This window comes from Mesoplodon mirus (assembly GCF_964341445.2).
Source record: "Mesoplodon mirus genome assembly, chromosome: 5".
NCBI classification, from domain to species: Eukaryota; Metazoa; Chordata; class Mammalia; order Artiodactyla; family Ziphiidae; genus Mesoplodon; species Mesoplodon mirus.
In genome coordinates, this window is record NC_138980.1 from 40,110,889 (window position 1) to 40,125,346 (window position 14,458).

The 14,458-nt window shown below is 43.5% G+C and overlaps 1 protein-coding gene across 8 annotated transcripts in view; it reads left to right on the forward strand.

The window, feature by feature from the left end:
• Positions 1-14,458, forward strand: part of SMARCA4 (SWI/SNF related BAF chromatin remodeling complex subunit ATPase 4) — an 85,581-nt gene that overhangs the window by 27,889 nt on the left and 43,234 nt on the right. For 7 of the 8 annotated variants that reach the window (XM_082620549.1, XM_082620551.1, XM_082620550.1 and 4 more), the window contains exons 12-15: positions 3,711-3,841; positions 4,029-4,086; positions 12,186-12,307; positions 13,267-13,417. In XM_082620549.1, coding sequence (XP_082476675.1) covers positions 3,711-3,841; positions 4,029-4,086; positions 12,186-12,307; positions 13,267-13,417 — 462 coding nt within the window. The remainder of the gene's footprint in view (positions 1-3,710; positions 3,842-4,028; positions 4,087-12,185; positions 12,308-13,266; positions 13,418-14,458) is intronic. The other variant, XM_082620552.1, reaches the window with a different exon arrangement.

Below are 14,458 nucleotides of genomic sequence, written 5' to 3' on the forward strand. Positions count from 1 at the left end.
ATACTGAGGTCACACTAATACTTCCAATTCTAATCCAGTACCACGGGGTTCTTTCTCTCCTTCTCCCTGTCCACATTATAATAGCCCAAAACCTGACCCCCATCTGCCACGAGATAGGCCCTCATTTCCTCAGTCCTAGACTGTGCAGGAAGTACATTCAGAATGGCTAACGTGTACCCCTCTGCAAAAGAAACCTCCTAGCTGGGGGCTTCCCTGGTGGCACAGTGGTTAAGAATCCGCCTGCCAGTGCAGGGGACATGGGTTCGAGCCCTGGTCCGGGAAGATCCCACACGCTGCAGAGCAGCTAAGCCTGTACACCACAACTACTGAGCCTGTGCTCTAGAGCCCTCGAGCCACAACTGCTGAGGCTACATGCCACAACTACTGAAGCCCATGCACCTAGAGCCCATGCTCCACAACAAGAGAAGCCACTACAGTGAGAAGCCCGCGCACTGCAACCAAGAGTAGCCCCTGCTCCCTGCAACTAGAGAAGGCATGCATGCAGCAACGAAGACCCAACGCAGCCATAAATAAATAAATAAAATAAATAAATTTATAAGAAAATAGAAAGAAACCTTCTAGCTAGAGGTCAGTGTTTCTCTGAAGTTGAAAGTACATGCTCCAGATACTGCATTCAGAAGATTAGTTCTCCCCTTGTGCCCCCGTTAGTGAGGCTCCCCCCAACGCTTGTTGGTTTTATTTATTTACTCCTCATTTCTTTATTTATGTGTGAAATACTAGCCTGGTTCCAAAAGTCAGAACCATGCAGTGAGGCCCACTCAGAGAGGAGTTGCTGTCCCCACACATGAGTCTTTTCCACGGCACTCTTGTCCGCCTCCTCTCGGTTAATACACTAGTGTGAAAGAAGGCTGCATAGTGAGGTGTAAATGCAAGGTGTGGCCTTTACCACCTCCTCCAACCCCTCCTCAGTCCCCCTTCCCAGAGAGAAACCTGAGTAACCTTCGGTGTGTCTGCTCTGGGACCTTTTCTGTACCTGTGTCTCCAGGTGGTTTTCTTTTCCCCGCCTGGTATTGTATCTTAGTCTTTCCAAGTTAGCTCATGTACACTTACCTGACTCTTTCTAATGCCACCATATTAGAGAGGTGGCTAGTGCTTGCTTCTCTGACTTATAAATGTAATACTTCTAGGAAAAAAATGATAATGATAACATGAAATGTAAATGTAATAACATGAAAAGTAGAAGCCCCCATGGTGCCTGTTCTCTCACAAGCATGCATGTTGATCCCTGGTTGATGTCTCTCTCTGTATCTTTCCAGAAACCTTTGTGCTTATATTCTCTTTGTTTTTTTTTTTTTTTTTTTTTTTTTTTTTTTGCGGTATGCGGGCCTCTCACTGTTGTGGCCTCCCCCGTTGCGGAGCACAGGCTCCGGATGCGCAGGCCCAGCGGCCATGGCTCACGGGCCCAGCCGCTCCGCGGCATATGGGATCCTCCCAGACCGGGGCACGAACCCGTATCCCCTGCATCGGCAGGCGGACTCTCAACCACTGCGCCACCAGGGAGGCCCTATTCTCTTTGTTTTGTTTTGGGACCATTTGGGTCAGTCTACACATAGCAAGACTTTTCCTGTTTAGCAGGTATCTTGGACCACTTTCCATATCAAGCCATTAGTTCTTTCATTTTATTGTATTGATGTTCTAGGATCTCTTTCATCGTTCAGCTTGATAGCTATCTAAGTTGCTTCCCATCTGTAGCTGTTAGATCCTGCACTGAACAGCTCTGATGGACCACTATATGTCCCCTCCCCTATGGGTGGCTATTTCCATTGTTTCCTTTCTTTCTATCCCACACATTGTTGTAATGAACCCCCTTGTACATTACGTTTTGATGCTGTCTTAGCTGGACTGCCATAACAAAACACCATAGCCTGTGTGGCTTTTTTTTTTTTTTTTCCTTTTTTAACCACATGGCACACGGGATCTTAATTCCCCGACCGGGGATTGAACCCACACCCCCTGCAGTGGAAGCACAGAGTCTTAACCACTGGACCTCCAGGGAAGTCCCTTTTTTTGTTGTTCTTGTTTTTGCTTTTTTTTTTCGGTAGCCTGCGTGGCTTAAACAGCAGAAATATACGTTCTTATAGTTCTGGAGGCTGGAAATTGGAGATCAAGGAGCAGCAAGGTTGGTTCCTGGTGAGGACTCTCTTCCCGGCTTGTAGACTGCTGCCTTCTGGCTGTGTCCTCACATGGGGGGAGAGAGAGCAAGCTTTGGTGTTTCTTCTTATAGGGGCACTAATGCCATCCTGAGGGCCCCACCCATATGACCTAATTTAACCCTAATTACCCCCCAAGGGCCCCATCTCCAAATACAGTGACATTGGAGAGCTGGGGCTTGAGCATATGAATTTTGGAGGGGACACAGTCCAGTCCGTAGCAGATGGCACGCTTTTTCCTGTTGGCCTGATTCCCAGAAATGAATGACTATAGTGATTAACTTAAATAATATTCTTATTTCACATGATTTTATTTGAAACGTTAAGTTGAATTTTTTAAGAGAAATGTGGACTGGCATTTTACTGCACTGCTAAGCCTTCACATGGCCATTTGTGGCTTTCAAGGGGGAAGTCACATCGCAGGAAAGCGTGACTCGGGGAATTCTGTTGGGGAATCACTGCAGCTGCACATCTTGTTTAGTAATGGGAACCATCACTTGATGATGGCTGCTGATTGTCCTTGTTCTCACCCAGTGGTTTGCAGCCTTGGCTGAACATCAGAATCAGCTGGGGAGCTTTTGAAAACCAGAGAGGCCCAAGCCTCCCTCCAGAGCAGTTCTGTCAGGATTCTGGGGGTGGGGAGGTCCTGGCATCAGCACCATAACCGCTCTCAGGAAGGATTCAGGGGTGAAAGTCACTGATTGAGGCAGCCTGCAGAGCTCATTCGTGGGGCGGGGGTTTCCGTTCCCCTCCATGGTGGGCCACTTTAAGGGTGAGATTTTAACCTGCATGGAGACTAATCTCTGCTGTGGGTCAGTGTTGATGGAGGGAGGCATGGGAGGTATAAGTTCCTGGTAGATGCAAACAAAGGTTTCCATCCTCATCCTCGTCCTGAAGGTTTTCACCAGGAAATGTGAAGTAGCTGATGAAGGGGAAAACTTCATCCCAAGTTGATATCTCAGGAAATCAAGGAATTCCATATTTGTTGCTACAAGGAAGTTTTACTTTTCAAATATTCTAGTTAGCTGTTGAACAGAAAAGAATGAGGACCCTTGTTGCAGTCTACAAATACAATATAAATTGAATAACTCAAGGGCCAGAAGAATGGGAATAGCGTAGTCACTTGGGTAAAAAAGGAAGGAGTACGTAAGTCCGTGTTCCTTATGTGTGGAATTGATCTGGGAGAACACACGAGAAAATGATGCTGGTGGGCACCTGTGAAGAGAAACTGTTGGGCAGGGGGATAGGGAGGGAGAGTACACTGTACTCTTGAATTTGAACTATATGTTATCTATCTGAAAATTAAAACGTGGATATCAGTTCCTTCCAAGAAACAGCTGTCATCAATGGGTTATATATATATATTTTTACTGAAGTGTTAATATGCAGTTAACCCATCTCCACAACCACTGGTCACATTGGTGTGCCATTTTCTGGGTGTGGAGTTGGGAGGGCACTTCCCCAGTTGGCCATGGTTAGCGGGGCGCCCAAGGTATAGACTCTACGGAATCTCACGTCACACATGTGACTCTTTTTCAGCCTCTGGATGAGACCAGCCAAATGAGTGACCTTCCGGTGAAAGTGATCCATGTGGAGAGCGGGAAGATCCTCACGGGCACAGACGCACCCAAAGCAGGGCAGCTGGAGGCCTGGCTGGAAATGAACCCGGGGTGAGTGGGGCTTCCTGTTCCAGAGGCAGCCAGGATCCTGAGTCAACGGTCGGCCTCATTCCAGGGGAGCTGGCAGCTGGGGGTGATCCTGCTTACATTTGGAAACAGGCCAACTTGCTAAGGAAAGTGAATCATGCTGGTTCTGGGGAGATTTATATTAAAATACTGATTTTTTTTTTTTTTTTAGTTATGAAGTAGCTCCAAGATCTGATAGTGAAGAGAGTGGCTCAGAAGAAGAGGAGGAGGTAAGAGTTAATTTCCTGGCTCTCGAGGCCCACAGTGCTGTGTAGTGTGACCTCTACCCACATCAGGCACAGTGATCCTCTCCCGCTCTAGCCAGGCATCGAATGGGGCAGGAGATAGGCACACGAGCAGGGGGCGAGGCTGAAAGTTGGTGCTTTAGAGCTTCACCATCCAGTACCGTAGTCTCTAGCCACATGTGACTGTTTCCACTTTCACTTAATTAAGTAAAATGTAAATGTCCTCAGTCGTACAGGCCACATTTCAGGCGCCCAAACAGCTCTCCCCTCCAAAAAATATTGGTATGAAGTAGTGAGCATGAAATCATATACACGGCCCCTTGTAATCTATTCTTTGGCAATGTTACAGATGGTCGCGTTTATTCTGTATGTTCTCTAAATCATTTAATTATGCCACGTTATGGTGACTTTTGGATGTTTGCTGGTTGACAAAGCTCTGATGAGAGCCTTGTTCCTCTGTCTGTCCTGGGCGGCCTCCTCGGGAAGGGTGACTCAGAGGGAGCCCGGTGATGCAGTGTCCGAAAGCAGGGCTCGTTTTCCACAGTTAGCATCCAGAAGGGTGCTGTCCTGCACTCCCCCTTCAGCTGGGGCAAGAGTGTCTTACAAGGCTTTTAAAAAGCTTTTGCCACCTCCATAAGATTTTAAAAAGGAAATTTTAATGGGCAGATATTTGCTTATTAAGGTTGAACATTTTTTCAGGTGTTACTATTTAGATTTCTTCTGTGAATGGTTTGCTTCATTTGCCCATTTCTAATCAATTGTGCTTTTTTACTGGGTTTTTAAGTGTTCTTTATATATTTACCCCAGCCTGAAATCAGCTTGATGTTCACCTATATCTTTCTTTTGGTTTGTCCTCTTACCTCTTCAGGTCATCTGGAATTTATTTGTGTAGGGCTTGAGATGGAGCCCTTTTTTCCCCTTCCTAGTAGTAGCGTTAAGCCAGTTGGTATACTGTTAGTCCATCCCTTCCCCATTGATCTGTGATATTTTAAAAAAACTAATGTTAAAGACACACTGGTGTCTTTTTAGGGTCACATGTTTAGTTTCTTTTTCTTTTATAATTTATTTTTCTGGTTTTTATTTTATTTAATATTTTTTTAAATTGAGGTATAGTTGATGTACTGTTCAGGTTCTTTTAAAGTTCTAATAATTCTTAGACCAGTAACATTTTGTTGTAATTTTTTAAACAGCTTAATGGAGATATAATTTACGTATGTAAGATGCACCCACAGTAAGAGTACAATTCAGTGATTTTTTAGTGAATTTATAGAGTAGTGCAATCATTACTCTACACCAGCTTTAGAACGTTTCTGTCACCCCAAATGACATCTCACCCATGTACAGTGTGTTCTCGCTGCCTCCTCCAGGCCCAGGAAACCACTGGTCTGCTCTGTCTCTATAGATTTGCCATTTCCGGAATGTCACATAAATGGAATTATACAACATGTAGTATCTTGTGTCTGGCTTATTTTACGTGGCGTGTTTTTGACTTTCATCCATGTTGTCTGTACATCAAAAGTTTGTTTTACATCGCTAATTATTAGAGAAATGCAAATCAAAGCTACAATGAGGTACCACCTCACACCGGTCAGAATGACCATCATTAAAAAGTCTACAAATAACAAATGCTGGAGAGGGTGTCGAGAGAAGGGAACCATCCTATGCTGCTGGTGGGAATGTAAACTGGTACAGCCACTGTGGAGAATAGTATAGAGTTTCCTCAAAAAACTAAAAATAGAGTTGCCATATGATCCAGCAATCCCACTCCTGGGCATTTATCTGGACAAAACTATAATTCAAAAAGATACATGCACCCCTCTGTTCATAGCAGCACTATTTAGCAGCAAGGTCCTACACTTAGGAAACTGTATTTAATATCCTGTAATAAACCATAAAGGAAAAGGAAAAAAAAAGAAAATATCCTATTCTTTGAAGTTGTAGATTTAACCCTTATATGTATATTTCCAAACCTATCAAACTCAACTTATCAAAATTTTTGATTAGATGTGTACATTTTACTTTAAGTAATTTCTATCTCTATTAAAAATATTTAAAAAATAAATGTGGAGAAACCATTAATAAAAGTTAAGGTCTTAAAAAAGAAGTTTGTTTTATTCCTGAGTCATGTTCCATTGTATAGATATACCACACTTTGTTTATCCACACACCAACTGGTGGGCATTTGTATTTTTTTCCATTTTCTGCTATTATGAATAACATTGCTGTGAACGTTCACATACATGTCCTTGTGTGGACATACGTTTTCATTTCTCCTGGGTAGATACTTAGGAGTGGCATTGCTGGGTCATATAGTAAGTTTATGTTTAACTTTTTAAGGAATTGACAAACTGTAGCCTGAAGTAGTTGTACCTTTTCACAGGTTCCAGTTTCTCCATATCTTTGTCAACACTTGGCGTTATCTGTTCTTTACATTATAGCCATCCTTGTGGGTGTGTAGTGGTATCTTGTGGTTTTACTTTGCATTTTCCTAGTAAATAATGATGTTGAGCATCTTTTCAAATGTTTATGCACCATTCAAATATCTTCTTTGGTGAAAATCTATTGAAATCTTTTGCCCATTTTTAATTCGGTTGTTTGTTATCTCATCACTGAGTCGTAAGAATTCTTTATATATTCTTCATACGTGTCCCTGATCAGATATGTAGCTTGCAAACATCTTCTCCCAGTCTGTTTGCCTTTCTTTTCCCTCAGTGATGTCTTTTGAAATGCAAAAATGTTTCATTTTGATAAAATCCATTTATCGATTTTTTCTTTTATGAATTGTGCCTTTGATGTTGTATCTAAGAGCTGTTTGAAGTCATGAAGGTTTTTCTCTTATGTTTTCTTCTAGAAGTTTTATATTTAAGCTCTCACATTTAGGGTCATAATTGAGTTGATTTCTGTGTATGGTTTGAGGTACAGGTCTAAGTTTTTTTTGTTTTTTTTTTTGCTATGGATAGCCTTCTCACCCAGCACCAGTTGATGAACAGACTGTTCCTTCTCCCATGAATAGTCTTGGTAACTTTGTGGGAAATCAGTTGACCATAAAATTAAGGGTTTGTTTCTGATGCTCAGTGTTTTCCTGTTGATTAGTATGTCTGTGTTTGTGCCACTACCACACTGTCTTGTATTACAAGTTTTGAAATCAGGTAGTGTTAGTCCTCCAGCTTGTTTGCTCTATTGGCTATTCTAGGTACTTTGCATTCCCATATACACTTTAGGATCAGCTCATCAATTACTACAAAAAGGCTTGCTGGGATTTTTATTGAGATTGTGTTGAATATATAGATTAGTTTTGGGAGAATCACGTCCTAACAATATTTAGTTTTCCAGTCCATGAACATGAGATGTCTCTCTATTTATTTATTTATTTATTTATTATTATTTGTGTGTGTGTGGTACGCGGGCCTCTCACTGTTGTGGCCTCTCCCGTTGTGGAGCACAGGCTCCGGACGCGCAGGCTCAGCAGCCATGGCTCATGGGCCCAGCCGCTCCGCGGCATGTGGGATCTTCCCGGACTGGGGCACGAACCCGTGTCCTCTGCATCGGCAGGCGGACTCTCAACCACTGCGCCACCAGGGAAGCCCTCTCTATTTACTTTGATCATCTTTAATTTCTCTTAGCAATGATTTGTAGTTTTCAGAGTATAGTTTTTGCTTTTTTTGTTGTTAAATTTATTCTTAAATATTTTATTCCTTTTATGCTACTATGAATAGAATTGTTAACTTGATTTTATTTTTTGATGTGTTGTTGCTATTACATGGAAATACAATTTTATATGTATATTTTTAAAATGTTAATCTTGTGTTCTGCGCACTTGCTGAACTCATATTGGTAATTCCAATAGGGTTTTTTGTTTGTTTGTTTGATTCCTTAGGATTTTCACATGCAGGATTATGTCATTCATAAATAACCATAATTCTTCAATACTTCTTCCTTTCCCCTCTGTGTGCCTTTAATTTCCTTCTCTTGCCTTATTGCACTGGCTAGATCCTCCAGTACAATGTTGAATAGAAGTGTCTAGAGCAGATATCCTTAGCTTGTTTTTGATCTTAAGGATTATGCAGTTAGTCTGTCACTATTGTTTGGTGTTAGCTGTAGATTTTTCATGGACGCCCTTCATCAGGTTGAGTAAATCCTCTTCTATTCCTAGTTTATTGAGAGTTCTTAGCATGTGTGAGTTAGATTTTATCTCATACTTTTTCTATTAAGTTGATCATTTGATTTTTTAAAAAATTTATTTATTTTTTATTTTTGGCTGCATTGGGTCTTCATTGCTGCGTGTGGGCTTTCTCTAGTTGCGGCAAGTGGGGGCTACTCTTCATTGCGGTGCACGGGCTTCTCATTGTGGTGGCTTCTCTTGTTGCAGAGCACAGGCTCTAGGGGCGTGGGCTTCAGTAGTTGTGGCACGTGGCCTCAGTAATTGTGGCTCAAGGGCTTAGTTGCTCCCCGGTGTGTGGGATCTTCCTGGACCAGGGCTTGAACCCGTGTCCCCTGCATTGGCAGGCGGATTCTTAACCACTGCTCCACCAGGGAAGTCCTGATTTTTTTTTAATTTAAATTAATTTTTAAAATTTAATTAATTAATTTATTTATTGGCTGCATTGGGTCTTCATTGCTGCATGGGGGCTTTCTCCAGTTGCAGTGAGCGGGGGCTTTCTCTAATTGTGGCAAGTGGGGGTACTCTTCATTGCAGTGCACGGGCCTCTCATTGCGGTGGTCTCTCTTGTGGTGGAGCATGGGATTTAGGTACGCAGGCTTCAGCAGTTGTGGCACGTGGGCTCAGTAGTCATGGCGCACGGGCCTAGTTGCTCCACAGCACGTGGGATCATCCTGGACCAGGGTTTGAATCCGTGTCCCCTGCATTGGCAGGTGGATTCTTAACCACTGCGCCACCAGGGAAGTACAAATTTTTACTATATTTTTAAAGTTATTTTCTTTGTAGTTGCTCCAGGGATTACGATATGCATCTTAATTTATCATCATATGCTTCAGGTTAATACTAACTACATTCTGGTAAAATATGGAAATTTTGTTCCAGCTTAGCTCCATTTGTTCTTCTGCCTTTGTGCTGTTATTGTCACATATGTTACATCTATATATGTTATAAACCCAACAATACAGTCTTCTAATTAATACCTGATATAATCTTATAACTTAGTCTAAAGAAGTTGGAAAAGAAGAAATAAGGGAAAATATATTTATAGAGTCTTTTACATTGATACATGCATTTACCATTTCTGATGTTTTTTATTTCTCCTTATGGATTCAGTTTACTATCACCTGTCATTTCCTTTCAGCTTGAAAGACTTCTCTTTTTTTTTAACCATTTTTTAAAATCAAAGTATAATTTACAATGTTGTGTTAGTTTCAGGTATACAGCAAAGCAATTCAGTTTTACGTGTGTGTGTGTGTGTATGTATATTCTTTTTCAGATTCTTTTCCATTACAAGTTATTGCAAGATATGGAATATATTGAAAGATTTCTTTTACCATTTATTATAGGCCATGTCTGCTAGCAACAAATTCTCTCAGCCTTTGTTTTTCTGGGAATGTATTTCTTTAGCTTTCATTTTCAAAGGTAGTTTACCTGGACATAGAATTCTTTGTTGACAGTCTTCTTCCTTTTGAATATGTCATTCCACTACTTTCTGGTCTCTTTCATCTTCAGATGAAAGTTTAGCTACTAATTATATAGATGCGCCTTTGTACTTGATGATTCATTTTCTCTTTCTTGCTTTCAAGATTTTCTGTTTGTCTTTGGCTTTTAGAAGTTTGTGAACTCTCTCTTTGTGTTTATTCTCTTTAGTGTTTGTTCAGATTCTTGGCTTGGTAGAGTCATGTTTTTCATCAAATTTGGGAAGTTTATCATTTCTGTCTTCTATTGAGACTCTGTATTTGTTGATTCATTCTACTTAAAGATGGTTTCCTTTATTTCTTTGAACATATTTACAATAGCTTTGAACATATATATAGTAATAGCTGCTTGGAAGATTGTATGCTAAGTCCAACATCTGGGAACAGAGACAGGCTCAACCGACTGTCTTTTCCCCTGAGTTCGTATCACATTCTCCTCCTTTTTGTTTGTCTTGTAATGAATGTTTAGTGGAAGGCTATTTTAGCCACTCTGGATCCTGACTTCCACCCCTGTGTGTTCTCGATGTTTTTGTTTGTTTAGTAAATTATCTAGGCTGAATCTGTGGAATGTTTTCCCAGGGTGTGTGCTGCTTTTGGTGTCTCTGCTCAGTTTATTGTTTTTGTTCTTTTCTCAATTTTAGTTTTAATCCTGGCTCTCTAGGAGTGGGTTGTGTTTCTTCATAACTTAGTAGTCTTCCAGTGATTGGGGAGAGTTTGTACTCAAACACCTTGAGCCAGTAAGGCTTCTTTCTCCAGCCAGTGGATCAGTATGTGTAGAAGAACACATTCCAAGTTTGGGCCATTTTCAAGCCCACCCTGGCTTTTACTTTCTGCTGGGCCCTTTCTCCCTTTCTTGTTTCCTCTGTGCATGTGCATAGCCCTCAGCCAGTAATATGCTTTCCCCACCCATGGCTGAGGTCCTCACCTCCACTGACAGCGCTGCTGGCCCGGGCATCGTCCACTGCTACAAAATGACTAAGTCCCCATCAGCCTCAGCTGCCAGGCCTCATAGCTTGCCCACCCTGGGAGAACTTTCACATCAGAACTGGGAGCTGAGAGTAGGAGAAATGAAAGCACCCCCAAGTAAGAACTCTACAAACTCCCACTCTTCTTACTCAAGGCTCAGCAGTTTTTTCAGTGTTAATGCTTCTCAGACTCCTAGTGCTCTGAAATGGTTGCCTGTGCTACTTTTGTCCAGCTTTAAAGTCACTTTTTTTTTTTTTTAAATATAAATCAGACCTCAGGCAGGGCTGTCAAGCAGCCCCACCTTTCTCCCTACCTACTCCCCAGGAGAACCAGGGGAATTCTTTTTTTTTTTTTAATTAATTAATTTATTTATTTACTTTTGGCCGCGTTGGGTCTTCATTGCTGCACGTGGGTTTTCTCTAGTTGCGGCGAGCAGGGGCTACTCTTTGTTGCAGAGCACAGGCTCTAGGTGCACATGCTTCAGTAGTTGTGGCGCACGGGCTTAGTTGCTCCGTGGCACGTGGGATCTTCCCGGACCAGGGCTCGAACCTGTGTCCCCTGCACTGGCAGGCAGATTCTTAACCAGTGAGCCACCAGGGAAACCCCTAAAGTCACTTTTTGAGGGGAAAATTTGCTGACCCCTTTAATTGGAATTAGCCAGGCTTCCCATTCCTATTTTAATTCCCAGCATAGTAATATCAAGTAGGATAAGTCTTACCAGTTATGATTTTTTTGACCAAAATGTTTGTGCTGTCATTACCTGTTGATTATTCCAAATGATCTGTAAAATTACTTTGCATGCTCCAAAGGAAATCCCACTGGGTTTTGACTGGAATAATTTGACAGGTTAATTACAGATACTTTTTCTTTTTTTTTAGTTTTATAGCAGTTCCATTATACACACACATTTTGTGTGATTTATACAGGAATACAAGGATGGTTTAATATTGGGAAATGTATTTGTGTGTGTTTTTTCAGTATGTCATACAAAATCCCCTTTATTATCTGCTCAGTAAATGTTGAAAAATCCTTTTAATGAAACACCACACTCATACTTAATATACAGATTTATAGAAAACCTCTTAGTAAACTATGTTGCCTGTTATCATCAGTCTTATTTGACATATTTTAGACATTTTGGCCATGTCAGTAAAGCTGAAAGTAAATCAAGAGCAGTAAATATTGAAGATTACCTATAAAATGTTTAATACCTAGGAAATCCAAGAGAAGGGAAAAGCTGTTTTAGTAGTGTGCATTGTGTACGGGGGGCTGGGTGCAACAGAAGTACAGCATACCCTGAGAGGTCCTTAAAAAGAAGTGTCTGGACTCTGCTAAGAAAACTAAAAATCATATACTGAGCAATTAAAAGAATATGCAAATAAAAAGTATGACATGTTTTGGGATTGGTAGGAAGAGGGCACATGGGTTGTAAAAGTATCACTCTGGGGTGACCTGAGGTGAACTGGCTTGTCTCTTGGTAGGAGGAGGAGGAGGAGCAGCCGCAGCCAGCACAGCCTCCCTCCCTGCCCGTGGAGGAGAAGAAGAAGATTCCAGATCCAGACAGCGACGACGTCTCCGAGGTGGATGCCCGGCACATCATTGAGTAAGGCATCCCTCCCTCCACCAGCTTCCTGCGAGGTGGCACCGGCAGAAGCCGTTAGAATCCCAGCTTCTCCCTGGACAGCACTGTCCAGCCGGCAGCCGTTGTGGGACCACAAACACCAGATTGACTTACTTCAGATGTCACTGATGTTTGTAGGGGTCAAGTGACGTTCCGTCCATTCACGTGGCTCATCCTGTGTTTAAGAGATAGTCGGGGGGCTTCCCTGGTGGCACAGTGGTTGAGAGTCCGCCTGCCGATGTGGGGGACACGGATTCGTGCCCCGGTGCGGGAAGATCCCTCATGCCACAGAGTGGCTGGGCCCGTGAGCCATGGCTGCTGAGCCTGCGCATCCGGAGCCTGTGCTCCGCAACGGGAGAGGCCACAACAGTGAGAGGCCCGCGTACCGCAAAAAAAAAAAAAAAAAAAAAAGAATTCTAGGGAGTTCCCCAGAGGTCCAGTGGTTAGGACTCCACACTCTCACTGCCAGGAGCCTGGGTTTGATCCCTGGTTGGGGAACTAAGATCCTGCAAGCCTCGTGGTGCGGCCAAAAAAATAAAATAAAATAATAAAAAGTTTTTTTTAATTAAAGAATTCTAGATTAGATTACAAAACAGCCAAAGTATAATGATTCTGGTTTGTGCAAGGCTGTTGAGTGTACATTTTCCCTTTAGACTCTTGAACTCCCGGTAGAGAGGGTGGGCCATGTGACCAGCCTCTGGCTAAAAGTAACACTCCTTCTGTGGTGTGACGGTGACTTGATTCCCATGACACCCAGAAGTCTAGTCTTGGGCCCACCTGGATTAGTATTTGCTGCCTTGCCTGTCCTCAGACTGTGCAGCTGCTCTTTGGCTTATCTTCAGGCTCAGGCCATAAAGCTGCTCTGCGGAGGTTTGTGTCAGAAGCACATTGTCACAAGTAGGAATGTGTGTCTTCACACAGCCCTTTGATCTTGCTCCCAGGAACGCCAAACAAGATGTTGATGACGAGTATGGCGTGTCGCAGGCCCTCGCTCGTGGCCTGCAGTCCTATTATGCCGTGGCCCACGCTGTCACCGAGAGGGTGGATAAGCAGTCAGCGCTCATGGTCAACGGCGTCCTCAAGCAGTACCAGGTAGGTTGGAGGGGGCCATGTCCACAGAGCAGTCTCGGCAGAGGGGTTTCCAGGTCGTGGGTGGCTGCTGAAGGCAGGCAGACCTGAGTTCACAGTCCACTCTTGGTCTTTGGGCAACTCACTCTTCCCCTCTGAGCCTCGGTCTCCTCATCTGTAAAGCAGCATCATGGTCTGACCAAGAGGAAATGAAATGTTGCAATAAATCAGTATCTGCTGGGTGCTTGATATGTGCCAAGCAGAATAGAAACACTTTATAGGCTGTTAGCATCTGAATTCCCTCAGCCACTCTGAAGTAGGTGCTGTGGTCCTCCAAATTTCATGGGCCGGGGGGTGGTTGGAGGGACAACCGAGGAACAGAGAGGTACAGCGATTCCTCAAAATCACACAGTTTGGGAATGGCCGAGCCAGAATGGGACCGGGTGTGGGCCTATGGGTGCTCAGTACATATTTCCTGGAGCTCTGTGCAGCATGAGGCAGCAAAGCAGGAGAGGTTAGCAGCCCTAGACTCGGTCCTTCCTTCTGGGAAATGGGGCAGCAGCCCCTCCTGCCAGCCTCTGAGGGTGAAGTGGTGATGCCTCTGAAGGTCTTTGTCAGGGTCTGGCCTGGAACAGCCAAGAAATGGAGCTGCTCGTAGTAAAAATCTCTTTTCCTGTGGCCCCATATCCCAGGCTCACCTGTAAGCTCCCAAGAGGCAGCTGGTATATCCCCAACCAAAGAACACGTGTCCCTGATACCCAGTTTGGTTGTAACCCCTGATCCCCAACTTCCCTTAAAAGAACTCTCAGAACCTCCGTGCTGATATCAAGTGTCAAAGGTGAATCCTGTGACCAGTGGAACTTTCCAGAGACCAGTGCAATTAGAGAAATCAGAACATGGCCAAGACTTAACTTGCGGGCTTCCGTGGTGGTGCAGTGGTTGAGAGTCTGCCGGCCGATGCAGGGGACACGGGTTCGTGCCCCGGTCCGGGAAGATCCCACATGCCGTGGAGTGGCTGGGCCTGTGAGCCATGGCCGCTGGGCCTTCGTGTCCGGAGCCTGTGCT